This window comes from Gymnogyps californianus, chromosome 28 (genome assembly GCF_018139145.2).
Source record: "Gymnogyps californianus isolate 813 chromosome 28, ASM1813914v2, whole genome shotgun sequence".
Taxonomy (NCBI): Eukaryota; Metazoa; Chordata; class Aves; order Accipitriformes; family Cathartidae; genus Gymnogyps; species Gymnogyps californianus.
In genome coordinates, this window is record NC_059498.1 from 7,268,104 (window position 1) to 7,295,630 (window position 27,527).

At 43.3% G+C, this 27,527-nt stretch overlaps 1 protein-coding gene across 4 annotated transcripts in view; it reads left to right on the top strand.

Moving 5' to 3' along the window:
- Positions 1–4,694: 4,694 nt before the first annotated feature.
- Positions 4,695–27,527, top strand: part of ATP6V0A1 (ATPase H+ transporting V0 subunit a1) — a 30,798-nt gene continuing 7,965 nt past the window's right edge. Inside the window, exons 1-21 of one of the 4 annotated variants that reach the window (XM_050911900.1) lie at positions 4,695–4,732; positions 4,880–5,021; positions 5,278–5,356; positions 5,685–5,782; positions 6,353–6,481; positions 11,334–11,437; positions 12,268–12,394; positions 13,722–13,804; positions 14,459–14,552; positions 15,918–16,130; positions 16,857–17,007; positions 17,235–17,374; positions 18,180–18,337; positions 18,792–18,882; positions 19,706–19,824; positions 20,148–20,364; positions 20,980–21,087; positions 21,831–21,905; positions 24,425–24,532; positions 25,174–25,191; positions 27,036–27,153. In XM_050911900.1, the coding sequence (XP_050767857.1) occupies positions 4,905–5,021; positions 5,278–5,356; positions 5,685–5,782; positions 6,353–6,481; positions 11,334–11,437; positions 12,268–12,394; positions 13,722–13,804; positions 14,459–14,552; positions 15,918–16,130; positions 16,857–17,007; positions 17,235–17,374; positions 18,180–18,337; positions 18,792–18,882; positions 19,706–19,824; positions 20,148–20,364; positions 20,980–21,087; positions 21,831–21,905; positions 24,425–24,532; positions 25,174–25,191; positions 27,036–27,153 (2,347 nt within the window). In that variant the 5' untranslated portion in view covers positions 4,695–4,732; positions 4,880–4,904. The remainder of the gene's footprint in view (positions 4,733–4,879; positions 5,022–5,277; positions 5,357–5,684; positions 5,783–6,352; positions 6,482–11,333; positions 11,438–12,267; positions 12,395–13,721; positions 13,805–14,458; positions 14,553–15,917; positions 16,131–16,856; positions 17,008–17,234; positions 17,375–18,179; positions 18,338–18,791; positions 18,883–19,705; positions 19,825–20,147; positions 20,365–20,979; positions 21,088–21,830; positions 21,906–24,424; positions 24,533–25,173; positions 25,192–27,035; positions 27,154–27,527) is intronic. The other 3 variants (XM_050911902.1, XM_050911903.1, XM_050911904.1) reach the window with 3 other exon arrangements.

A 27,527-nucleotide genomic window follows, 5' to 3' on the forward strand; every position in this document is an offset into this window, starting at 1 on the left:
TTGCCAATACTTAGCTTTTTTCCCCAGGACTATGAGAGCCTGATTTTCAATACTTTAAAGAAATGCTACAATTTGGATTCAGTAGTTAGGGCACGTAACTTCTGGATCATAAAAATGCAGGCTCCCATGTGTTGAATGTACACAATAGGTGTAGACATGATATATACAGTGTGCACCACGGCTCTACGCAGATTTAACACAGAAAGAATAAATATAATTCACTCCTGAAGTGAAGCAGCTGGCCACTCCCACCTAAAAGCAGCTATCTCAGCTCTGCAATCCTCCATCCATCGACAAATCTAGTCACTAGACTTTTAAATGCGGGACGTGCTTCAGCATATGCCATGCAAAACTGTACTTGTAAGCAATGCCCAAATACATTGTGTCACATAAGGCTTTATTGGTAAAAAAAAAGCTAATTGTTTCAGAACTCACTAGAGTACATACTGCTTTGGAAAACATGGGGAAGAAATAATCCTTATTTTGCTAACTTTTAAACCTCAGTATTGACACAAAGCAATTCATAGAGTCATATATAGTGTTGGCAGAAGCTTATGCCTCGTGGAGCCATCATCAGCTTACTGCCTTAGAAGACACTCGGGAGTGCTACCAGAGACTGCCTGCACCAACCCCGCCGGACCAAGCACAGGAATGCGGAGAAGGAAGATTCAGATCTTGAGAGTGACCCTGGGTGAGGCCCTCTTCACCGTCACTGGTGTTGGCTCAGCCAGAGGACGTCAAGCTCCCACGGACAGAACTGCTGTGAAGCCTCTGCTGGCCTGGGCAGCAGAAAGCCCTTCCAGGCTCAGCTGAAGGGCTGTGGGCAGACTGGGAAGGCTGCAGTTTCCCTCTTGTAGCCTTGACAACAAGCAATTCATACTCAGCACATCCTGCCTCCCGCCGGGGTCAAGCCCGCCCTTGCAATTTGCCACAGGCTGGCAAATAAAGCGAACGCTCTACAACACTCGGTTTCTCCAGGCTCACGGCCTACCTCAAGGCGGTGCTGGAAGAAATGCTTAATTCCGAGCATCCAAGCCGGGAAACCCACGACGCAGAAACAGATGTACAGGAGCATTGTTTAATGATGAATGCTCATGACAGTCAGCACTTTCCGTGCCCCTGTGTTCTCTACCATGTGACAGCTCGCTTTTTACTGCTGTTGTACCCACACTGCACCATTGATCTAGATTTGGTTTCACTGTGCATCAGTAAATTGTGCTGTGTGGCTTCCACAATAGGTATTATGTCATGTATTAAAAATAGGTTGCTTTTCTATACCCTGTTTTTTCCTGGAGGGACCTTTTTCCTGAGCATTTATTTCCAGTGTTTGCTGCTGATGAGTCAGTTCCGTGAAAAAAATCCTCACTCCAGCCAGACAGCGTTGAGGCTCTGCAGTTGTTTCTCACTGGGGATATCTGCTTCAGAGCGGATTTCCACAGATACCTGCTGTGAAGTTTCATGTACAGGACAGGACGCAAGCGGAGCAGTGCTCTCTTTCTAGGTCTGCCATCTATTCCGTGTGTGACTTCAGTGCAGTCTCTGTGCCTTCGCTTCCCCATTTGGGAATACTTGAAAAAAAATCAGACTGAGTAGGTCGATCTAGATAGAATCAGATAAAACAACAGAACATGAATTTATATTTGTTCTTGATACTTAGTAGAAGAGATGAAATGCCACACTCAGTGCTTGCTGTGCACGCAGCAATCACACCCCAAGCTAAAATGCGATGAGTAATTTTCTATGTTAGGACTAACTTCATTTCAGCCATTTTCTGCCGTGGAGGCATACCGGGAAAAGCCAATAGGTGGCAAACTGCAGCCTCCCCTCTGGAGCCTTCACACTGACTCGAGCACACAAGACAGTGAAATCTGACTCAATCTCTTCTAGTGTGAACAATTTCTTGCTGCTCTTTGTTGCACAGTAGGTACAGTTTGATCTTTGGCTCTTCCACGCATGCACTATGCCTTAGATATTACTGATCATTCCAATATCCCAGCGATTTTATAGCACCACTACTGAATTCTTCGTGTGGACAAGGAACAGACAGTCCAAACCAAAACTAGCGTATTTCAGCTTCAAAGAAAAACTCTGTCAGATGTATGCAGGACAACAAAGGATGACAACGTGCAGCATCCGCTTCCACATCGGTCCATGGAAGTTCCTGTGACTATACAGAACGGCTCAGCTCACTAACTTCTTAAATAGCAAGCTACAGCTGCTTAGGGCCTGTCAGAAACCAGGAATGGCCTTAGCTTGCAGTGGAGAGACTCTCGGTTAAATTTCACCGAGTGCAGTTGACACAATTTGTCCCTTCACCTGTAGCTTAAGTACAGAGGACATGGACTGGACAGAGAAAAAGAAAGAAAATTATCCTCTCTGTTTGTTCTCCACGGAGCTGGGGATAAGTACAGGGGGAGGAAATGTGCAGTATGTGGGCAACTTTCTGTACTGTTAGATGCATCCCACAGGTGAGGAGAATTCAGTTTTACAGGCCACTGCCACTGCAATGCATTTCACAGGCACCAAACTCATTTCATGGCAAATTAAGTTACACGTTATTTAACCGTCTAACTTGCTCACTTTTTCATAACCAATTTGAGAGATGTCCAACATCTGAATAAAAGCAAAAACTGAGAGCGTTAGCAGCCCTGCCACTGCCATGTCCATCACGCAGCACCACTAGCCTCACTAACACGGCCTGAGCCTGCTGGCGCAGGGTGTCGTTCGCCGCGACTGCAGCCCGCCACGCTGACCCGTGCGATGTCATTATTTCCTCACCTATCTGCAGGCGGCCTTTTATCTTGTAGGAGCTCTTAGGAGCAGTACTTGGGATTTGTTCTTCTGAGCTTGAGCAGCATCCACGCCGCTGCTGGTGCTCCTCTGTCAGAGCATTACAAATAAGCACACGGTAATAACTCGGATCCTCCACTCCGAAGGAGGCAAATGCCTGCCCAAATCCTGACGAGGCATCACACCTCCGCTTTGCTGTGCACCGTGAGGGGCTTTCAAAACAAAGACAACTGTGTGAAAAGGGATCTGTGGTTAAATCATATTTTTGCTATTGCAAAAGCTCCTCTTTCAATCATATCAAGACCAAGCATTTACTCAGACACGGTCAGTAAGTGGAAGTACTTGGAAGTTTAGTGTATTTTAACTTAAATATCTGTGATTTTTGGCTTCCTTCCCAATGAACCATGTTTCCATTAACAGTCTAGCACAGAAAACCCCTGATAGGCAGGGAGGTTTCCTGTATTTAATTGGATTTCTGTGTTATCGTCGTGGTTTAACCCCAGCCAGCAACTAAGCACCACGGAGCCACTCACCCGCTCCCCCAACCCAGTGGGATGGGGGAGAGAATCGGGAAAAAAACAACAGAGCTCGTGGGTTGAGATAAAGACAGTTTAATAGCACAGAAAGGAAGAAAATAATAATAATAATGATAATAATAATGACAATAATAATACTAAACTATTTAAGAGTATACAAGTGATGCACAATACAATTGCTCACCACTCGCTGACTGATGCCCAGTCAGTTCCCAAGCCACGATCCGCCCCTCCCAGCCAGCTCACCCAGTTTATATACTGGGCATGACATCATATGGTATGGAATATCCCTTTGGCCAGTTGGGGTCAGCTGTCCTGGCTGTGTCCCCTCCCAACTTCGTGTGCCCCTCCAGCCTTCTTGCTGGCTGGGCATGAGAAGCTGAAAGTCCTTGACTTAGTATAAACACTACTTAGCAACAACTAAACACATCAGCCTGTTATCAACATTATTGTCACACTAAATCCAAAACACAGCACTGTACCAGCTACTAGGAAGAAAATTAACTCTATCCCAGCCGAAACCAGGGCCGTTATCAAGTGCTATACCCATGGGTTAGCCTTCGGGCTGCTGGAGGGAATTGCCTCTATTGACGTGTGCTGGTACAACACCTGGATTTCACTCCAAAGAGCTATTTTTTGCTCTTTCATTTCCCGCAATTCTACTGACTTCAACAAGCAAACTTTTATTTCGGCCAGCTGGAGCGAGAAGGCAGCGAGGCCGAGGCGCGCGAGGCTGGGGCACCCGGCCGTGCCGAGGTGCCGGGTACAGGGCTCGGCCGAGCTGCTCGGTCCAGACCCCGCGCTGCAGGAACCGGCGGAAGGCGTCCGGCCAGGCACGGGCCAGGCAGGCGGCCCGGGGGGCGGGGGGGGGCCGGGGGGCTCCCCGCCGCAGCCCCAGCCGGGCGCGGCAGAGCCCAGGCGGACGCCGGGGGCCGCCCCGCCAGCCCGAGGCCGGGGGAAGCCGCCCGCGCCGGCGGCCCCGGGCTCCCCAGGACCGTACCTCTGGCTGCTCCCCGCGGCCGCCTCACGGAGACGAGGGCCAGGCCGGGCGGGCCCCGCCAGCGAGGGCAGGCCGCGCCCTCGAGCCCCGGCCACGCTGCCCGTGACGCCACTGCCTGCGTCACAGCGTTACCGACGGCGTCAGGGGCGGGCAGGTGACGCCACCAGCCCCTCCGGAGGAGCGGGCGCGGCGCGAGCCCGACGCGACCAGGTGCCGGGTGACAGGGCGGGCCCCGCCGCGCCCCGCCCCGCCCCGCCACCGTCACTTCCGGTGCGGACCCAGCCGTCGCTAGGAGACGTGCCCGTGTGACACAGCCCCGCGTGCGCGGTGACGTCAGGGACGGGAGCCGCCGCAGATCAGCTGGCGGCGGCCGCTGCGGGTCCGGGCTTCGCGGGGACTGCGGCAGGTAACATGGCGGGGCCGGGGCGGCGGCCCTCCCGCCTGGCAGCCGAGGCCGGGGCTGTGAGGGGGCGGCGGGGAGGGCAGGGCCCGGCCGGCTCCTGCTCCGGCCGGCTCCTGCCCGGGCTCCGTTCTTACGGCTCCTTCTCCTCAGAGACCGCGGCGGGGACGGCGCCGCCATGGGGGAGCTGTTCCGCAGCGAGGAGATGACCCTGGCCCAGCTCTTCCTCCAGTCCGAGGCCGCGTACTGCTGTGTCAGCGAGCTGGGCGAGCTGGGGAAGGTCCAGTTCCGCGACGTGAGTACCCGCCGCCCCTCGGCGGGAACACCGGGCGCGCCGCGAACGGCGACTGCCGCTGCTGGCGGCAGCTCCGCGCCTGTGCCTGTCGCGGCGGGTGCCGCCGGGGAAAAGGCCGGGGAAAAGGCCGGGGGGGGGGCCCGGCGACAGCCGGCGACACCCGGCGACAGCCGCCCCTCGCCCCCGGCGGGGCTCGGGCCCCGTTGCCGCGGCTGTGCGGGTGGGCCTCGCTGAGGGAACGTGTCTCTCTCTGCAGCTGAACCCGGACGTGAACGTGTTCCAGCGTAAATTCGTCAATGAAGTCAGGAGGTGTGAAGAAATGGACCGCAAGCTGAGTGCGTTTCTCTCTGGGTTTTGATACGGCTCTAACTCTGTGGCTTTTACGGGGTGTGGGGGGAATCAACGCAGGCTAAACCTGCGAGGCGGTGTTAGAAAACAAAGTGCTGACCGGAGGAGTGAAGGCTGCCCTTCTCCTCTGTGTCAGCCGGTCAGACTGCCTCCGGGGATTCGCTTCCTGCTTGAAAGATAACTTTAACCAAGTAAGGCGGTCTTGGAATAGGAGGTGAAAGATTTCACAGCTGCTAATCGGGCCAGGTGGAGGTTACGGTGACAGTTTGACGTTGAAGTATTTTTTTAGTTAATGTTAACAATGCTGTCTTCCAGGGTTTGTTGAGAAGGAGATTAAAAAAGCAAATATTCCTATCATGGACACTGGTGAAAACCCGGAGGTGCCTTTTCCACGTGACATGATTGACTTGGAGGTAATGATGTGTGTTAAGATTCAAGTAGTATTTGACTCTAGATGGAAACAGGGGAAATTCGCTCCATTGGTAGATACCCGTTGAATTTAGTGGCAAAGGTGCATTAACCGTGGTCCCCAGCTGTCACTTGAAATGCTAACTCTACTAGCTCACATGAGGTTGATTTTGATTCACGAGCATTGTTTCACTTGTGCGTTTATCCAAATACAGTTAGAAGTGAAAGTACTTAAAAGGAATTTTGCCCATTTAAATGAGTCAAAAACTGTTGGAACTGCATGGTTTATGGCAGGTCTGTGTTAAAGTTTTGAAGGTTTTTAATGATTTGAAGAACACTGTATAAATCCAGTCTATAAAAGACTGGCTGAGTATGAGAAGTTTCAAGTTGCCTGAAGAGAATGTCACAAATCTGGATCTGTGTGCCACAGCAGACTGGAGACGCATCTGTAATTGCATGCAAATTGCGTGGGGATGTAAAGCATCTTGCCTACTTTCTTGTTTTAATAGACTTAACAGCACTTACTTATGGGATTGCTTTAAGTCCTTTTTCCTTCTCCTTTTCACATTTTGCAGGCAAACTTTGAGAAAATTGAAAATGAGCTTAAAGAAATCAACACAAACCAGGAAGCTCTGAAGAGAAACTTCTTGGAGCTGACAGAATTAAAATTTATACTGCGTAAAACTCAGCAATTTTTTGATGAGGTCAGAATACCGGGGGCGGGTTAACACTTGGGGAGCTGGTTCTTCTCCCACAAATTACCATTTTTATTCTCAAATATATTTTTAGTTGCTGTTTTGGACAGCAGGGTCATTTTTATGCTTTGTTTAAGAAAGCTGCTTAAATTATTTTCCATTTTTCATGCAGTACGCATAGCTACCCATGGTTTACCTCTTATAATGTTGGTTTGGGTTTGTTTTAGTTAAGCAATGGTTTGTCTAAAGATTGTGTAAAATAATTAAGATGCTAGTAGTTTTTAAAGCACACCAACAGACCAAAAATTTGGTGCTATAGTGAGCACTTTCTTCAGTGGATAAGAGTTTCTTTGGTACATATGCAGATAAACAGTCATGCCTCACTTACACAGAGGAATTACAATCAAGCTTAATTTCTCTTCAGCCTTTGAAATGTTATATGGAGATTACTCGTTAGGGTCATAATACAAAGTCCACTGAAGTAATAGATTATTTATTTATTTATTTGAGCCTTTGATCAAACCCTAAAGTTTTCAGAGGTAAGTTCTGGAGCAAAGCTGCCATTTAAAATCTTCAACGTTTTGTCACATGCCAGCTAGGCCAGAAACTGGCGACTCTTTCACTGGACCTGACCAGAGCTTCTCTGATGTCATTCATGATACAGACATAAAGCCTGCATAGGAGAAGACATAATCCTTCGTTGTAAAGCTTGAGTATCTCAAAGTCTAGGGAGTTTTCTCAAAGAGCTCCTGTATGTTTTTTAGGACATGTTTTTGCTGAGTACATGTCCTGTTCCCTCTAATCCAAGGATTTGATCAAAGAGTTCTTAACGGATATGGCTTCTGGTATTTACAAAGGCTGGGCTCCTGCAAACTTCAGACCGTTTATCTAACGGTTTGTTTTTTGGTTTTTTGGCACAGGATGCTGCCTGTTTTCAGGCATTAAGGTTGTTCCTGTGCCAACATGAGTCTTAGTCACCACTGACATAGATACCGCTGCTAGTATGATCGGTTGATTGGTCATGGGGTTGGTTTCAGTACAAAAACCCTTCGTCTTCAAGTGTTGAATGTTCACTTAGAAGTGTCTCCTTGAACAAATAGCGTTAACCTGATAACCTATTACTTAGCTGCGTTATGGTGCCACTGCCTGCCTGTTGTAACTGAGTATTGAGTAAAACCAAGTACAGCTAGTGTTGTGCGCTTTTTTATTAATTACTGTCCTCTCTGATGAGGCGAGAGCTGCCTACTGCTTTTCTTCAAGTATAGTATGATCATACTAAATTTAAAGATCAAAATCAATTTTCTAAACAGTCTATGTCAGGTCACCCGCAAAAGGGAATGACCTTTTGCGTCAGACTTAATGAGCTGGCCACAGAAAGTTTAGATATATTCCTGCTCCTGTTTGATAACTGTTTTCTGTAATAATAAAACAAAATACAACAAATAAAATGTACTGCTATATGTAAAAGCAAACTGAACAGCTCATGTGTGAAGTTCAGTAAAACATAAGTGTTGAAAATTTAAAACTGTTTCAGTTCACACGGTAAGCAGCAAACAGCTGTGCGTGAGAGATCCTGACTAGTCCAGGACTTTTGAGCCTTGTGTGGTCTACTTATTATCCTGAAATGGTGAACGCTTTATTTCTTCATGCTGTCATTTGCACAGTACCTTCAACACTTGAAGACTTCAATAGCTTGTAATTAAGATTGTATTATTCATAGTGATAAGTTGCACAAGAAATGGCTTACTATCCAAATTACTTTATACTTGGCATTTGCTCTGCTCTCCGGAGTTTGTGCACTGGGGGAGGGAGGATGGCAAAATTTTTTCACTTGTTCTTCATATGGCTGTTCTAGTCAAAGTAGCCCTTTCTTGTTTCAACATACCATGTTGATGATTATGCTCCTTTTCTCAGTCTTCTTGTCTTTGCTTATGAAGAACAGTATGAGCTGGAGAGATTTCTCTGAAAGTTTTGCCTAGAGTGTGAGCGTAAAAGAAGACTGGAAAAGTAATGGTTAATGGCATGCAGTCCCCTGTCTCTCTTTCCTCTAACTCTTCTCGCCATCTGCTTTTTTCTGTTTGTTTTGCATCTGTCATTTCTATCTGGGCTCTGGGTTAATAAGTTAGATGTGAAATGAATCCCTTTTAGTTCTTGTGAAAATTGATTTTTGTTCTGTTCGTGAACTGGAAGGGGCTTGAATTGTATGGCATTGTGTGTAGTGATCCAGAGCCATTACAGAGCAGAACTATAATCAAGAGTAGGGAAAATGAACCTTTTTTTCAGGCCTTGAGATTAAAGGTGCTGATCTGGGTGAACAATAAGCAATTTGAAAATGTTTAATAATGAAAGGTCTGCATTCTAATTACTGGCATGCAAATGCTTGGGTTTTCCCAATCCCGAATGACCTGATGTAGTAAAAAATACTTCAGAATAACTATGATATTTCACTTGCTGCTGGTGAAAACTCTTATTCAAAGTAAATTTCCTAAAGTCTTGTTTTTCTGCATTGTAGCTGGATAGCTCCTTCATTTCCACATAGTCTCTCAATTTTTTATTTCTGTTAAATCTTGTAACGCTGCTTTAGTTATCCTTCCGGAACCAGAACTGATGTTGCTATGCCATTTTCTTTCTAGAAAGGGTGTGATCATCAAATCAAAGTAGTTGAGAGATTAATTTAAAGAACATAGGGTTTTGTTATGCAAATAATCCTTGTGTAAGAGAGTTCTTGTTTAGTAAAACTGGTCTAATCCAAATTTTTCTAAGCTGCTTTGTTTTGTAATTTCAACACCTCCAGGCAGGACTTGTCTTTGTGTTATACAGCGTCCTGAATAAAGGACACATAGCCCACAAGGGTCAGAGGTAATATTAAACATTTGTAAGAATTACTCTCTCAAGGGAGGCGGATCAAAGTTTTCATGTATGCTATCCTTCTTTTTTTGTTTCATATGCTAAAATGTGGTGCACCTCACAAAAATTATCACAGAGAGTATCTTGATTACTGATAAATACAATACAAGCCTCTTAAAATTGTAACTTACTGTTTTTCAACATCCTGAAATCTAGATAGCAAATAATCACTGGTATGTTTGGTCTGTATGTTTTGTTTTGGGGTACCAAACTTTCTTATTTTGGGTATGTTCTCTATGAAGCAAAACTTTCATTCAGTTTTTGATGTTGCAACAAGTTGCCTTAAAGCTGAAAGGATCAGAAACTCTTTGTGTTGGCTTTCCAAACTAAATTAAGGGCTCCCTTACTTTCGTAACATCTGTAAGCTAAAGCAAGTGTGTGTACAAGCAGTTGAGCTGTATTTGATGTCAGCCTTGCAAAAACTTTTCTTGTATATGGTAAATACTTTAATTTGACATGCAAGTAAAATGTTGTGGAGTTTTTCACTAAAATTATGACGCAGCTATTGCGCAAATAAAGAAACTGTAGCTGAGTCATTAACCTTGCTGTATACTTTTGCAAGGCTGCGCTGTATGTGTGCATGCATTTTACGTGTTCTAGGGTCAAACTCTACCTTCAAGTGTATTTTAGCAAGTTCCCTTGATAGCTCTGTGGGGAAGACCTCCTGTATACCACAGAGGGTAGAATTTGGCCCTCTGTTTGTGCTAAGGAACTGTAATTTTTGTCATTTCATTATATAAGCTGCAGAGGTAGAAATAACTATGACGCAGGGTTGAATGAAGTATGAAGATGGTGCACAAGAGGATGCGATTTGAGCATCCTTCCTGACTTGAATTGCTGACACTTACAAGCTATATTCCCAAGAATTTCAGCCTGCAAATTAGCTGCAATGAAGGACAGTATAAAACAGCATCCTATTTTAATGCCTGGCTAGTCAAAAAATGAGCAACATCGTCAGACTGCCCTAAGCAATGCATCTTATGTGTCTGGCAATAATACACATAGTGCATAAGGATAAATATCCTGAAGAATGAAAAGATTTAATCAGTAAGCATATTTTTAAGCTGGAAGTGTTGTGTGTTTTTCCTGGAGGGAGAACTTTGTAAAGCCAGTAAAGAAAATTACCATCCAGTACTTCCAGGTTTTGTTACTGATTCTGGCCCTGTATCTACGCTAAGGCCACAAGTAACACGGAATCAATCAAACTATCGTCACGTAATTCCAAAATGAATGAGGTATTGCCTTTGCTTTGGAGTATGGCAGAAGGCTGACACGTATAGGATATGCAGGTCTTGCATGACTGTTTGTAGGGTTGCAGCCTTGTGAAGTTGCAAGCTGCCCTAAGGTCCAATAAACTGTCTGCGGAAGACTTACCTGAGCATCGTTCTTCCTGTTGCGTAGAACAAGACTCCCAGGCTACTTTACATGCAAGTATAGTTTTGCAGGCACCTCTTACAAACGCCTTTTGCATCTTTATTAATATGCAGAAAATGCACAAGTAGTGCAAGAGGGAATCAGCATCTACTGTCACATTTTTCTCCATTTAAGATCTAGGGAAAGATGAGAGTAAAGTGTGTCACTGTTTTGTGCCATTAAAAAATGGTTCTTGGGAACATCACTTGTATTTAAAACTTGATAAATTTTTTTTTTAATTCTGCCTTTCTTCAGACTTATATATCCCACAGCCCCTTTGTCCTGCTGCAGCAATCTTCAGACCTTTCTTGTATGGAAGCTTTGCTGAGCCATTCCACTTTTCCTCTTGTTTTTCTCCTTCCTTGTGTGATTCTTGCTGTCTTTTCTATCATCTCGTTCCTCTTTCTGCTGCCTTATGTTCGTTCTTTCTTTTTCTTTTTTTTTTTTTTCTTTTTTTGTCTCCCCAAACTGTCTCCTGGTTCCTCGTTCCCTGCATGCCACTAACTAGTTTCATTAGATATTAATTGATTTGTGAATTCAGGCTGAATTGCATCATCAGCAGATGGCGGATCCAGACCTGTTGGAGGAATCCTCTTCACTCCTGGAACCAAGCGAGATGGGAAGAGGTGCCCCGCTGCGACTCGGGTAATGGCAATTTGTGCTTGCTTTTATCTGGCTTTAGGATTGCTGGCTTACGTTCAGCCTGTGGAATCCACAACCCTTTGAGCACAGTTGTGGAACTTTCCAGACTGGCATATCAAGCAGATGGAGGCTGATCTAAAACTACCTGTTGGTCTCTGTTCTTGTCCTATGTACATTAACTTCCCAGTTCCTATTTGTGCTTCACACATTTCTTTCTGCACAAAAAATTATACTAGTTTGTTCCTTGTAAATCTGTTCTGGTTGCTTTTTCGGGCATTCTGAGCTCTCACAGCTTTGTTGAAACTAGTGACTAGTGTGGGCACATAATACTCTGAAAAAACTGTGTAGTTCTATATCCTCTTTATTAGCTGCTTCCAGGCTGTCTTTGTACGTGTGTAATTCTTTATCTGGACATAGGGGTTTGAACCAGTGAGGTCTTCTGAAGCACATGCCTAGAACATAGTCAATGGTAGCCGTGACTGCTATAATCCTTGCCACGTAATGTACCAGGAGCCTATTGAAATGAGACTAGCAGGCATAGAAACTGTATGTCTAAATGCATTTGTTTCTCCTTTAACCAGTGGTTTGGTTTTTTTAATAGACGATTTCATTCTGTTAAAAGGCACAGCTTGTGCTATAGTGCAGTTGTTTTTGTTGTGTTTTTATCTCTGTGCATTTAAAGGACCTTCCATTTTGCTTAAAGAACTAATTTTAAAACAAGATTTTTGTAGCTTTCAATCTGATGCTAAGCTCCAGTTGCCATCAGTGTTTTGGGTGTTAGGCTATGTATTCTTTTAGGTGCAGAACTTATATTTATGCTGTCACCTTTACAGGTTTGTGGCTGGTGTGATCAACCGTGAGCGAATCCCCATGTTTGAGCGCATGCTATGGCGAGTGTGCCGAGGGAACGTATTCCTGCGTCAAGCGGAAATTGAAAACCCCCTGGAGGATCCTGTAACGGTAAAAGGAACTATTGTTTACAGCAGCAAAAGTCTCAGATGTGTAAAAGGATCTAAGATCTATAGATCTAAACCTCTGTCCCTCAACGAGCTCCATGCAGGCAAACGTTTGTGTTGCGTCCCTTCACAGTATCTACTTGCAGCCTCTGAGGCATTAGTGACAAATGTTTTCCCGTTTTATTAAAACAAAAATAGCAGGATGGATGGTGAATGCTGTTGGAAGGGGGAAAAACAACTCAAAATTTGGACTGCAGGAGGGCATAGTTGCTTCTCTGGCACAAACTACAAGTGCAACTCCTGTATGCAGTTCTGAGTAAGTAGTAATCCTCCTTGAAAGAGGCTCTTTTGGACATCAGCAGTGTATAACATCTGTAGCTCATTTACTCTGAACTTGGACCTTTCGTTTTTTCTTAATTTGCTAATCAGTAATTTAAACATCCACCTGAGAATTGTTGGCTTTATGACAGCTATAAATAGTAAGTGTTGCGATTGGGCCTGTTTTTACATTCAGTGTCCTCTTTGCTCAAATCAACGGACAGTGCCCAAACTTTGGGAACTCTTGCACTTAACCAGTAAAAAGAAAGGCTGTATGTAGGCTGCACGGGAACAGCGACAGAAGAGGTGAAACTCAGTAACTGCCTCTTTGTTTCTCATGTAAGGCTGACTTGTTCTTTTGTCCCACCGACTGCTGGTAGTTGACCTGTTGAATTATCTGTCTGCTAGGAGAGACTTTGTTCTTATTGTGCAACACTTCCTTAAATTGAGGTTACACCTAATGTAATTATTCTTGAACATTATGTTAAAATTTCCTAAGTAAGGCAGAACAATAACTTGTCAACAAATGCAGGAAAGGGGACCTGGCTACCAACATGAAAACAGCTGTGCAAAGAATGTGCTGTTGGCCTCCCTGGAGAATCAAAGTTGTTAAACTCCGCTTCATCTTATTTTCATTCACTCTTTAGCTTTTTGCTTGATTCTGTAGGTGAGCTTACTGCAGTAAGTGCTGGTAAATATTTCATTGCATCTCTGCTTTTCTGGAGATCTTCCCAGGTTTTCCTGTTTATTGTATTACATAGAATAGATAATCTAGAACATTTTGCTTCAGTAAACACAAGTACGGTAGGGGTATTTTATACTGAGGCTAAGAAAATTGCTTTCCTTGCGACTGTTTCAGTGTTGTTAAGGTACATTCTTGACTCACTGTGCAGATACGAGCTCTCTTTGTACAGATTCAGAGGAAGGAAGAGTAGAACTCTGTTGTAATTTGCTATAATGCTAATTTCTGTAAATAGCTGAGCTATTACAGTGCACTCTTTCTTCTGTTCTAGGGGGATTATGTGCACAAGTCTGTGTTTATCATCTTTTTCCAAGGCGACCAGCTGAAGAACAGAGTCAAGAAGATATGTGAAGGGTATGAAAATCTTAGAGCTGGGCAGCTCTCTCAAATACTTGAAACACGTTGACATGACTTAATATCAGTATTTTTTAACTCTTTATTTCACAGTGACTGTAGGAGTACATATTTTGACAGCAAATAAAATGTACCATAAGTAGCTGAAACATGTTTTACCGTCAAACTAGCCACTCCCCAAGCCTGTAATGCTCAAAGTAGATGACTGCTTTGCTAGAGAATGCCTAAAAACAAGGGAGTTCAAGTGTTGAACTCTTGGACAGAACTAGTGGGATGTCAGCAGGCGATAGTCTCACAAGGGAGACCAACAGTGACTACTTCTAGCAGCAGCTGCATTGGCATGATAGCAGCACCCTGAACTGGGATGGCTAATCAACTTTGTGACAGTGCCTTTGAGACACTGTCAGTACAGGGAGCAGAGGATTTTCTCCCACTTCCGTTTTCTTAAGCATTCAGCTTCTGTTTTGGCCTAAAGCAAACTTCTGTACCCACTGGATTTAAAGACTGAAACTCTGCTTGGCAGTCTTTGCTGATCAGAAACTTCTCTTAAGGTGCTTCTTCCTTTATTTCTGTGTTCAGGCTCAGCCATCTATTTCCCTGACTGATTTATCTTCTTTCCATCCTTGTTACTAAGGTGGCTTGCATGTCTTTCAGATTCCGTGCCTCCCTCTACCCATGCCCAGAAACACCACAGGAGCGGAAGGAAATGGCTTCTGGTGTCAATACCAGAATTGATGATCTTCAGATGGTAAAATAACTGGGGTCAATGCCCTTTTTTCTTTTTTCTTTAATAATATAGTTGAAAACATCTTTGGATCCTATTAAAACAGGAGAATTTTTGGCCCTATTAGATGACCATATTTTCAGCTCCAGGTGGCTTGAGACCAGCAGCTCAGCAGTGCGAGAAAGGTGTTTGGAGACTGCTCAGTTGTTTTCTTTGTCAGGGTTTAGGATGGTGGGGTGGTTCGATCTTTCTGGAGGGCTGAGCAGTTACTTATATACGTGTAAGTACAGCATCGACAGAGAACTGCGTACCAGGGAGCAGAGAGGAATATGCATGTGTAAGGAGATACCATGTTTTCGAACTCTGAAAGCATGCTTGTATAATTGCCTGTTTCATCTGCAAGAACTTTGAAAACATTTGAACTTATTTCCAAGTTGAGATAACAATGCTAACTTTAACTTAGCTGTTCTTTTTTCTGCCTGTCTTCATATTTTCACATTGTGCTGCCCTGAAGAGCTTCTGCTTTACAACTAATCTCTTGTGTAGCAGCCTGAGTGTTGGTAAAAAGTAATCAGCACACAAATCTACTGGGTGCCAGCTCTGAAATATTTGATGCTTGCTTCAAGGAAGAAAGGCAGTATGTTATAATGCAGAAAAATTTAAGGGATTTGAGACAAAAAATAAGAACAGGTTCAGAAACTAGAAGGAAAAACGGTTGAATTTGGACTGCTTATTTGATACAGAAAGTATCTCAAGCTGGGAGTTGCATAGTGCAGCTGTTTAGCAATTTTAAAGCAGACAAGAACTCAGAAGCAGTTTAACTCGTAGCATTCAAAGCTGTATATGCCCTTTGTCCTCGCTTTCCCCTGAGTCTAAGACTTTCCAGTCTGGAAATCTGGCTTGGCCTGAGTTAGATATGTTCCGGTTGGAAAATACCCTCAGTAGAAAACACTTTCTCCTTTTCCTTTCAGTAAAAAAGTCTTTCATTGTAATCTTTGTGTGTTTTCTTAAGGCAATGTACACCTCACTTGTAGAACTCTTCTCTGCTCTTTTAACCTGGGTGGAGGAAAAAATGTTCTCTGTGATCTCTGCACAGTTCATTGTTTGAAATACCTGCTGACCTTGGAGTTGGAGGAGGACAGTAGTCAAAAAGTATCCCTGGAAAGAAGCCTTAAAACCATTTAGCAGAACTAATTAATATGGAGACTAAAGCATATATTGCAGGCATGTGGCAGTCTTGTGCATGGGATGGGGGAGAGGGCTCATCCATCCATCCTCTGGTGGGTAAGGCTTGTCTTGTTGGTCAGCCCGATTTCACTGTGCACTTCTGTATGCTTTGAGTTTTGGTCAATGATTTTGCCTCATCTTTATCCTGCTTCTCTATGAAAGGTGCTGAACCAAACAGAGGATCATCGCCAAAGGGTTTTGCAGGCAGCCGCTAAAAATATCCGTGTCTGGTTCATCAAAGTACGCAAGATGAAGGCTATCTACCATACCCTGAATCTGTGCAATATCGATGTGACACAGAAGTGTTTGATTGCTGAAGTCTGGTGTCCTGTTGCTGACCTCGATTCTATCCAGTTTGCTCTCAGGAGAGGCACTGTGAGTAACTGCTGTACTGCTCCTGTCTGCTGCTGTTCAAGCAGACTATCAACTGTTGGCAAACACAGCATGGATTAATTGATTTTTCGGAATTGCGAGTCTCTGAAAACCATCCCTTTGGGCTGTTTGAGTCAGTCCTCAACAGAGGACAGTTTATGTAACATGCAGGAATCATGGATTATAGATGAACTTTGTAACAAATACGTTGTATAAAGCTTTACGTTCAGGAAAATGCTGTAATGGTAAGGCATTTTCCTGTGTTTGAGTCCTTTGGTACATTTAGTTAACCTGGCTGTGCTTTGTAGTCCTGCTGGTTGGGTATATAGTGGAACTTATTAAAAGGAGCTATCCAGGACGTTAGCAAGCTCGCCCTCTGCTCAGATAGACAGATAATAGAGTTGGGTGTCTTGAAGTCCTTTCATTTGCTGTTTTAAAAAAACGAACTCACTCTTGCATGATTTTTCTTGTCTGTCCTCATCAGACAGTGTTCATCCTTACTACAAGTGCTTCTTGTCCTGCTATACAAAGTGGAGAGCAGTGGAAACTTGGCAACCTTCCTCAGCTGCTCAAGTATATTTCTCATCATGAAAGCACACTACAAAAATGCAAGCTTGTAGTTTTCCAAATGCTAATGAGAAAGTAGTGTTTTACTCTGTCCTCCGGTGCTCTGAGGATGGGTTTTCTAATCTTTTTTTTTTTTTTTTTTTTTAAAAAAAAACAACACAGGAGCACAGCGGATCCACTGTCCCATCTATTTTAAACAGGATGCAAACCAATCAGACCCCACCAACATACAACAAAACTAACAAGTTTACTTCTGGCTTTCAAAACATTGTTGATGCTTATGGCATTGGCACATATCGGGAAATAAATCCAGGTAAATTCATACTTACAAAAGTCCAAGATATCTATCTCAATGTTTTAGTCATGGTGTTTCTCTGTATTGTCTGTCCTGTGTGAAAATTTCTAATAAAGTTAAGTAACACCTTTCAGAAGCAGAAGGGAAGCTTGGGAATTATATTGCTAAATTGCGTAAATTGTACTGTAGTAAATCTGGGCTTACTCAAATACAGTGCACTAGGAGTGTCATCTTTTCTCTTACAGCACCGTATACGATCATTACCTTCCCTTTTCTGTTTGCTGTGATGTTTGGAGATTTTGGCCATGGAATCCTGATGACTCTGATTGCTGTTTGGATGGTGCTTAGGGAAAGTCGTATTCTGTCACAGAAGAGTGACAATGAGGTAAAGTGGCAGGTCATGCCGAGCTTTGCATTTAAAACAAAGAGTTGCAGCTTGGTTTACTCACGTCCTTCCCCCCTTGAGTTGACAATGCCCATTACTCCTTACATTTGAAATTTGTAAAGCACATAGACAGACTGGGAAGCCTGTAGACCACAAACTGAGTAGCATAATTTCATAATGGTAGTGAGTTCCTTTGGTTTTCCTTGCGAGTATTTATAGGAAATTATTCCTTTCAGTTGTTTGAAGGAAATTGTTTATCAAGTGTAGTAGATAAGCTGTTGTAAACAAATCACCCAGAACTTGGTTGGATCATAAAGAGGTTCAGTCACTGCAAAACTCCCAATTTCTGTACGTGTATATCGTATCTCCAAGATTCTTCCTATCTGCCAATCTAGGTGGGGTTTGTTTGCTCAGGGCTTAGGTTGACAGGAGGTGAACCAGAGTTAAGACACATTGACAGAGCATGGAGAAAGCTGAACAGGGTCTGCGCTGCCTAGTTCCAAACTAATGCTGCCAGCTGGGGGTTTGCACCAATGTGTGGAGTGCAATTTATCCTCTTCAGCTAATCCCAGATTCTCTGTGGACAGTCACGCTGCCTGTTTGTCCTCCGTATCCAGATTCTGTTCTGCAGTGCTACCCCTCGCACCCTTAATCCCTGCCATGGGGAAACGGAGACTTTGGGCTTTTAGTCCATATGGCCGATATTGTTTGTCCTGCAACTGACTGATTTTACTGTTGCATCTTTATGAGAGACCTTCCTTGTTCTCAGGGACTTTCTTTGTTCCTTTTTGTTTTTTTATACTAGATGTTCAACATGGTTTTTAGTGGTCGATACATCATTCTGCTGATGGGACTGTTCTCCACTTACACAGGCCTCATCTACAACGACTGCTTCTCCAAGTCTCTTAATATGTTCGGTTCATCATGGAGTGTCCGGCCGATGTTCTCAAAAGGCAATTGGTCGTGAGTAAATAGTTGGTAACTAGACAAAGAGTGACAGTGATAAGCAGGTGGCTTATCTTTCCCTGGTGTCCTCCCAGCTCAGGAAAGCGAAAACTTCTCAACTCAGTCCCAAGTAGAATTGGAAGAGGGGTGTAAATGTGGTATCTGTCAAGTTTCAAACCAGCTTTCCCCCCCCCCCGAAAACTTGTAAAGATGCAGTTTAGCACCTGTCTCCTCATAGACATAGCACGATTCCTGTCCCCTGCATCTTTCTTCCTTGTGACACTGAGTAACAGGTCAAGAAACAGGTTTATTATTCTTTCGGGAAAATCTCTAGGACCACGCAGGAACCTTAAAGTTCTCTCAATTTGAGATGTTCCTTGCTCTTGCGAGGGAAGAATGATGTTAGTTTTTACAGAAAGAGGACAGCATTGCTTGTGTTTAATGTTTGTATAATCTACTTATATCCAAACAGAGATGCCTTGCTAGAGAATACTCCTCTGCTTCAGCTGAACCCTGCTATTCCAGGGGTGTTCGGTGGACCCTACCCCTTTGGCATTGACCCGGTAAGAGCTCTTCCTTCCTTTGCTGTCTTTCAAGAACATCCTCTGTGTCAACAGAAGGAAAAGTGCCTGTCCAGTTCACTGTGAAAGATTTCCACAGCCCAGCCATTCTCTTAGCAAACTCTCTATCAATGTTGGCAATACTCCCGAACGATAAAATTAATTCAGTTCCTATTGAGACACTAGATACAGGATAGGGAGACTTGTTCTCAGGTCTATTGAAGGTTTCTTTCTCACCCTTTCTAACCTGTAGCATTTTAATCAAATCTGGTTAGACTTGCAAATCACTCTATGAAGTTACTTTTTTACCCTGGGGAAAGTTACTTATCTCTCTTTTCAGTCAGTCTTGGAAATGTAGGTTTCCAAGTGATCCTGTCACTTTGTATCTGCCTACATCAATAACGGTGCTCCTAACACTGCTTAGAACATTAGATACAAACCTTGCGTGTGTTCCACGTTAAAGAGGAAGTGCAGAAAACCGGAACTATGTGTAATTGTTCATTTAAATGGGTAGTCGTATTTTTTTTCTGTCAAGGATACAGCCCCCTTTTTCCTGCAACTTTTGCCTACCATAAAAACAAGCAAGGTCTGATTCCTGCTCTGATGGTGGGATCAGTTTCTGTAAGACAATGTTCCTAGCAGAAAAGGTTGTCTGCTCATTTCCCCAAAAGATATCCGTGTGACAAACACGTCTTTTAAACAAAACTGCTCTTACAGCCTAATACTTCCTGGATGGTTAATACTGTTTAGCTTACAGTGAACATTTTCATTCTCCTCTGTTTTTCTTTTACTCAGTGTTTGGCTGACTCAGTGTTGTTTTTCACAGATTTGGAATATTGCTAGCAATAAGTTGGCCTTCCTCAATTCGTTTAAGATGAAAATGTCTGTGATTCTTGGCATTATCCACATGCTCTTTGGTGTCACGTTGAGTCTTCTCAACCATATGTAAGTGCTTTGCTCTGTTTTTCTCATGGTGGGGGAGAAACTTCTTTGGGTGTAATGTGTGTATTAGTTTAAGATGCAGGATCCTATCAGCCTTTAACCTTCCAATGGAAGGGTGCAATACAGTTGTTTCTGTCCACGTATGTAGAACTATGCATGTCAAGTAGTTACTGTGTTTAAGCCCCAGCTATTGTTGAAATGCTGAGCCCCTGCAGTTTTGTTCCAAAGATGCTCTTCACATTCTCCTTAAAAATTTTTGCCCTACATATGCCTAAGGCTAACCAAATGTAATATTAAACTCTCCTTTTTTTTTTTTTTCCCTGTAGCTATTTTAAGAAGCCACTGAACATCTACCTTGGATTTATTCCAGAAATTATTTTCATGTCATCACTGTTTGGATACCTTGTTATTCTCATTTTCTACAAATGGACAGCCTATGATGCTCACACGTCAAAGGATGCACCAAGCCTTTTAATACATTTTATCAACATGTTTCTGTTCTCCTATAGTGATACCAGTAATAAGATGCTTTATAAAGGGCAGGTGCGTGCTCTTGCTAGAATAAGATCAGAGATGCTTCATGATATTAGTCTTTCATTGACCTTATAATAATTGTGAAATCAAGTGTGAAACGTTTTTTCTCTGTGATAGAGGAAATGTGGCGTCATTTCCAAAGCCTGACACTATGTAATGTTGAAGAAGGAAGGAATAATCCCTGTACCAGGAATTTCTATCAGTCTGAACATAAGTCAGCTGTGGGTCCAGAACATCTGGATGCAGATTAATAGTGGAAAGTGATTAGAATGTTGTCCTGCATCTGCAACGTGGTGCCTCTAAGCTTAGCTAAGACGCTAACGCCATTTCCTCCCAGCACTATCAGACATCTGCCAAATTCTCATTCCCTGCAGAATCTTTTGGATTTTTCTCTAATCTAAACCAGCATCAGCATTACATGCTGTGTACAGTCAGATGGGGCAGCTGCAAGTAGGCATTAAGTACAGCACATCTTGCTGTTCTCCGAAGAGAGGGAGATAGTGAAGCATCCACGTACCCTGGGAATTCAGTTGTTCAGTGTTGCATAAGACCACTTGCTAGGTTTTGTGTGTGTGTTTGAGCATGGACTGCCACTAAATCATCTGAGACTTGTTTCTTTTACAGCAAGGGCTCCAGTGTTTCCTTGTGGTGGTGGCGTTACTGTGTGTGCCATGGATGCTGGTAGCTAAACCCCTGGTCCTTCGCCATCAGTATTTAAGGAGAAAACACTTGGTGGGTGACTACCTCTTATATTTTCAATATGAAAACCAGTTATGGTTGAAAAGCTATGTTCTCCATCTTGATCTTGGATACGTAGGTTCACACTGCATTGTGACCTGTAAAACGTTTTTGCATATTCCTAGGCATAAAGGCAGGTGGGTTTTACTGGAGACAAAGTATTGCCTGCCTGCTTCTCAGATCTGGATCCAGCATCAAACCTGCTTTTAAAAATCCTTTATGTTGGTAATGATAAAAACAATGTATCTGGCTTGGGCTCTGTCAGCTGGTTTAGGAACACTGTCTTACTGGTTGCTGGATGCACTTCTGTGCCTTCGCTGGGCTGACAATGTAAAAGCGGAGATGTAAGCTTAATTGGCTGGCAAACTTATCAGCTGTGTGTGTCAAAGCAGTTTGGATGGTAAAAAATAACAATTAAAAGGAAAAAAATAGACTTAAGCAGTCATTAAGTGAGAGGTTGTCTTCTGGGGTACTCTCTAGGTTTCCAGGTGTACTGTGAAGTATCTTTATATAAAATGCAGGAACCTGGCACACGTGCACTGAGGATACTTGAAAATTCTCCCTGCATGTATGGCAGACAGCTTTTAGGATGTTAAGTGAGTCAAAGATCAGTTCAGTTAAAGACACTCCCTCTCCCTTCTCTGACCATCTTTCATCCTCCCATGTCCCCTCCATTCGTCTCCCTTTCTCTTTTTGTTTTCTTCCTCCTCCCTTTCTTTTCTTCCATTCACTATCAGGAAGGGCAACCCGTGGAGGCCCAAGTCAGCACAGTCCCGAACGAGCAGGCACTAGAGGCAGCAGCGGCTGCAACAGTGAGTGGATTTAAAAATCACCTGATGGATTTAAAGATGGGAGCTGGCTTTCTATCTAATTATCAAGGGAGCATGGAATGTATCTGAATTTCATAAGTGAATGACAACTGCACCCTTAGGGTGAAAAACACTTTCTCTTGGAAAGAGCAAAGTTCAGCAAAATCGATACATTCTGGAAGAACTACCAGGCTGAAGGATAATAGTTATGTGTGCACAGAATGCAGAGACACTTCTTTGCAGGAGTGCTGCTGAAATCAAAACCTGCAGAGCAGCACAGGAATACCTTGCTACCACATCCCCCCAGGTTAAGTTCCCCTTTATTCCTTTTCTTGCATATTTGTTTAAGATAGATTAGGATTCTTCTCAGTGAAGCATTTCTGTTTGCATTGTGTGTTCCCAAACATCATGTTTATGTGATGGCCTCCCAACAACTTCCTGTCAGTAATTCCTGGATTTTTGACACCTGTGCCCTTTAGATGCTTTGACTTGAAACTATTACAAAATGGTTGTGCACAAATAATCCTCTCAGTAGCAGCTGTTTCTACTCACTTGTGTCTAAACCTATAGACAGCCCTTTACTGCCAAAGCTTTCTGGTGGAGTGAAGATTGCAGCAGCTCCCAGAACTTGGTCCCTTCCCCAGTCCTGCATATTTCAACTTGGTTTTAGTTGTGAATGCTGCCTGTCTAACTAGGAAGCGTAAATCTCACAAACTATGTGGAGCACGTTGTGCACTCCACATGTCAAAGGTACTCTGAGGCACTTTTTAGCTGTTGGCCAGTGTTTCTATCATGACATTTTAAGTAGCCTCACAGAAATGTCAGAAATGAAAATGGATCTTTTGTGCATAATCCATCCAGCGTATTAAGTGCATCTCAATACAAGAATCTGTGAGGGAAGGTCTTTGTATGAGGTGTGGTTAGAAGTATAAAGTAAACTATTAGAGCTTTTGGAGCCACGTTTAGATTGGATAGCTTACAAAGAATGGATACAAGTTGAGCGCGAGGGAGAAGCTGCAAAAGTGCAAATTCACACAGGCTAGAAATACGTAAATAGAATATTGATACTAGTCATCAGTAACTTGTAACGTTTCAAAGATGCTGAAAATCCTAATAAAAGCGTTGTCTTACTTTATAAATGTGGTTTTTTTGGTTTGGGTTTTGTTTTGGTTTTTTTCCATTTTATTTCTGTTTTCAGAGCATAAACGTCTACCTAATTTGTTTTTTGAAATGTGGCAAAATCTTTAATTCACATGTGGCATTTTGGGCAAATTTATAGTTCAGCCTAAAATAAAAGTAGGCTTCTAAGAACAAATCAGTTGAAAGAACATCAAGCAGCCATTCCGCTGGTATGCCAGAGCGATGCGCTGTGAAAGCGGACAGGTCACGGCATCTTAAGCCTCCTTGGTTTGCATAGTCATCCCTAAACTTCTGAAGTCTTAATGTGTCGAGTTAGCCTGTTCACATTCCATGTCACAGATGACCCCGGTGCGGTGCTAAAGCACGCATGCAGGGCTTTTCTTGCCATTTGTGGCATTTCAGTTTGCCTCTCGGTGGGTCAGACTCACAGGTCCTAATTTATAGTCCCTCAAGTCAGTCGTGAGCATTTTCTGTCCTTGGAGCATGTGGAGGGAGATAGAAATCCTGCTGTACAGTGCACAGCGCTGCTTGCTGAACAGAAATACAAAGATAGCGATGTGCACGTTAGGCCTTCGTTGTCCAATATGCATTTACGATGCATAAAAGCTCTGCTTGAGGGCACTGTCAGATGATCAACAGGTTTGTGCATCCTTTCTTGGTGGTAAGACGGTATGGAGGAGGAAGCCTGCCGTAAATCAGATGTTAACTGTGCAATGATTGCAGTTGTCAAGTGAGAAGAGCCTTTGACTCTTTCAAAGTTTCAGCTCAGTTTGTGGATTATTCTGTTCTATTTGGAGTGCAATGGAGTTGCGGCTGAGGGTCAGATGTTGAATGTCAGAACAAACGTCTAAAAAAGGAACTGCTTGCACAACGTAGAACTTCCAAGTAAGGGAAAGTCTGATTTCCCATGTGTGGTGTTAGTATGCCTGACACTGGTGGGGAGCAAGCGTGTGTATGTGCATTTGTGTCAGTCTATTCTGCTTTGAGTTGCCACTATGTGACTCGTTTCATTTACAACAGCAGTGGTGTTTCAGTGCTTGTCCAACAGCTGCTGGGCAAAACGTTGGTCTGTTGCACGTCAGTGCCAGCAAATGTCCTCTTGAGAGATGTGCCTTTTATTTTACTTAGGGTTGCAATTACTTTGTAGAAATGTGTCAAGTATTCATTCAGACAGACTTTTTTTCCCCAGCCCTAGCAGGAATCGGCATCTTTCCCATCCAAGCTGGGAAGTAGAATTGTACAGCTGGCTTAACCTGGGCCTTAATACTTAATATTTTGTTTTCTTCTGTGAGCTGCTGCTGCACATGGAGTCATAAGAAATATCCGCTCTTGCAATAAAACACGAAACAACACTTTGCTCTTTCTTTTTCTGTGTGTGTTAGGGAACGCACAACTTTGGTGGGATCCGGGTGGGCAATGGACCAACTGAGGAGGATGCTGAGATCATTCAACATGACCAGCTATCTACCCATTCCGAGGAGGGGGAAGAGGTAAGCACCTCGCCATCCTCGCTCTCAGGGCAACGCACTTGGTAGCAGAACGTGCTAGTGTTTTGACTGTATTTACTGATTTCCAAGCTGTTTAAAACTAAATAGCAACATTTTCAGTGAAGTGTTTTCATACAGACTATCTCTTGGTCATTCCCAGGACTCCAGAAAAAGCAGTATAATTTGCATATAAAGGGAAATGTGGCTCTGTTTGTCCCCATTACAAAGAACCATCATCTTAGGGGCTACACAGTGAGAGTTGCACAGTACTCCCAGATGGCGTGTGCAGCTTATGCTCTGGCTGAAGTGCAGTGCGTTCGTGCTACCTGCTTCTCCAGTGTCAGCGAAAATACGGGGGCTGTATTTCTGCAGCAGTGAAATCTTGTTTATATATTCATTTTGACTGTTGGGGGTAATATTAATTGCTTTGCCTTACCTCTGGTAGAGAAGAAAAAGGAGTCGATCTCGCATAGTTTGGGAGTATTCTGATACCTCTGAACAATTCTCCAGTGGTACCTTGCCTCTCTAGTGCATGTGATGTGTTACTGCTTTCCTGTGTCATGTTTAGGAGGGAATTATTGAATGTGTTCATGATTAATGTTGTGATCGAGACACCGCACTAAATGTAAACTTATGTTTTCAAGCCTACAGAGGATGAGGTGGTAAGACTACAACCAGCTTTGCATTCATGTGTATCTGGACCATTTCCCATTGGTGTAAAACACATGCTGAATTAAACGTGTTATGTGTACGACATCTTGTTTTCCAAAAGATCTAGCTATTTACATGTTACAGGCCATTTTTAATTACTCATACATACGTGCCCATTAACAGACCTTTAATTACTTCATCTATACAGCTTGTTTGTCTTATCCCCTGTCTGCAGATCTTTCTTAGTTTACCTGGAAAGCTGTTAAGCTGGAAGTCTGAAACTGAAAAGTTTTTGCTTTTAAACTTCTGAAGAAGTCTCGTTTGCCTTATGTTGTGTCTCTGGTAATTCTGCACTGCAGCGAACTGTTTAAAGATATTTTTTCCCAAACTATCTGCCACATTAAGGATGATACTCGTTATCGCCAGTCTGCAAATACAGCAAAACCAGTCCAGTTTCGTACAGTTCAACAACTTAACTAACCAGTATCTTTCTGTAAAAGAGAAGCTCTATTCTGAGAAACTGCTCATGCATAAACACTTGTCACAAGTATGAGTATTAAATGGTTTTTTAGGAATACTCGTGCAGGATTGATCGTAGGTTTCAGCGCTATCAGTTAACGAATTTTATTACAAAAAATATACATACCATGAACTGAGAGTAGCTTCACAACAGTGATGCTGTTGTAAATTGTGCTGAAAGTGGTTTTTCTTAGGGATCTATTATGCATAGGTCCATCTCGAATTGAGGGGGGCACGGAAACAGTGTGCCGCTGTACCTGTTAATTCTATAGATCACTAAACCTGTGAAAAATGTGTAAAACTACAAATACTGTGCCATAGCAATCCTGCTGATTCTCCCACTCCCTAGCATAGTGGTAACTCTCTCCAGCAGTGGCACATGGCTGTAAATTGTCATTGTTTAAATATTTATCACATTCCATTTACTGCACACTGACTTGCCATGTGTGCTGGGAGGTGGTACTGTTCACTGGGGCAGGCTTTATTAAAGAACTTTGCAGTTCACGTTCTGTGGAGAAAGAATTAGGCTTTTGACAGCCAATTTAACTTAATTGTTTGAAATATTTATTGCCCTGGATATACTGGGGGAGAAATGAGAACATAAATAGCTTTCTGTGCATGCTTAGAGCATTAGTCACTTGATGTATCTAAAACATCATGTTCACTTAAATATGAGCAGTTTCTGAAGCATGGACTAAATCCAAAACGTAGGGAATGCTTTCCCAAGCTGCAAAATAAGAAACTGTCCTACATGGCAGACTTCCTTATAAGTTCTTCTTTTATTATTTCAGAAAATTACCAAGACACAGAGACTTTGCCAATGAATGGTGCACAGATGTGACTTTTTCAAGATTGCTTTATGCATTATTTTTGCTTTCAAAAAGGGCAAGGTCATATCTTGCAAAATGCTGCTGTTGATCCTGTAGCAAAGGTACATACGCAGTATTGACTTGGAATCCCGTCTCCTTTTTCATAGCGGTACATACAGTTTACCGATGAATTCGTATGAATACCATCTTGTTGCTGAACAGTCTTTTCCTGGCAAAGTCCATGGCTGAATTTGAAAGATCTTACTTTCCTATGCTAGAATGTGAAAACAATAATATTCAAGCTGCAGCAGTGAACTATCATTCTACAAAACCTAGCAAGAGAAGAGAATTCATTTTTCATTTATAAAACTGACATGCTAAACCAGGAGAAGACAGTATCAGTGTCTAAGTTCAAACACAATGTCCTTGGTAATAGCACCAGGTAGTGTGCTTGTTTTCCCCAGTCGGCCAACCCTTGCTGCTTGCAAGGCTCGCAGCTCTCTTGATTTTCTGTGTTCTCTTTGCAGTTTGACTTTGGCGATACTGTGGTGTACCAGGCTATCCACACCATTGAATATTGCCTGGGGTGCATTTCAAACACCGCGTCCTACTTGAGGCTCTGGGCTCTCAGCTTAGCCCATGCACGTGAGTATTCCTTATGGAACTGAGATTTGCATCTGTGTGTCTGATAACCCTGGGCAGGCGGTAGGTGAAAGGCAGGAATGCAAGTAGCTTCTCGGAGCTCAACTGTCAAGCACTGCTGGAAAAGGACAGAGCTGTGTGTGCATTAGCTGGGAGTAATTAAGTCTAAGCACCAGTGTGTACTTGCATAGCGCTCTGCTAAAAGGGAGGGGTGGAGCTGAAAGCACTGAATAAAGCAAAGAGCTGCTGAGCAAGGACTCTGCCCTGCACTCTGTGCGACAGTTGGAGGCAATGTCCTGACACACTTGGCTGCAAAAGCTGTTGTCCCTCTTAAGTGTACCACCTCATTGCAGTGGGAGTTTGCTTGGCTTTAGTTT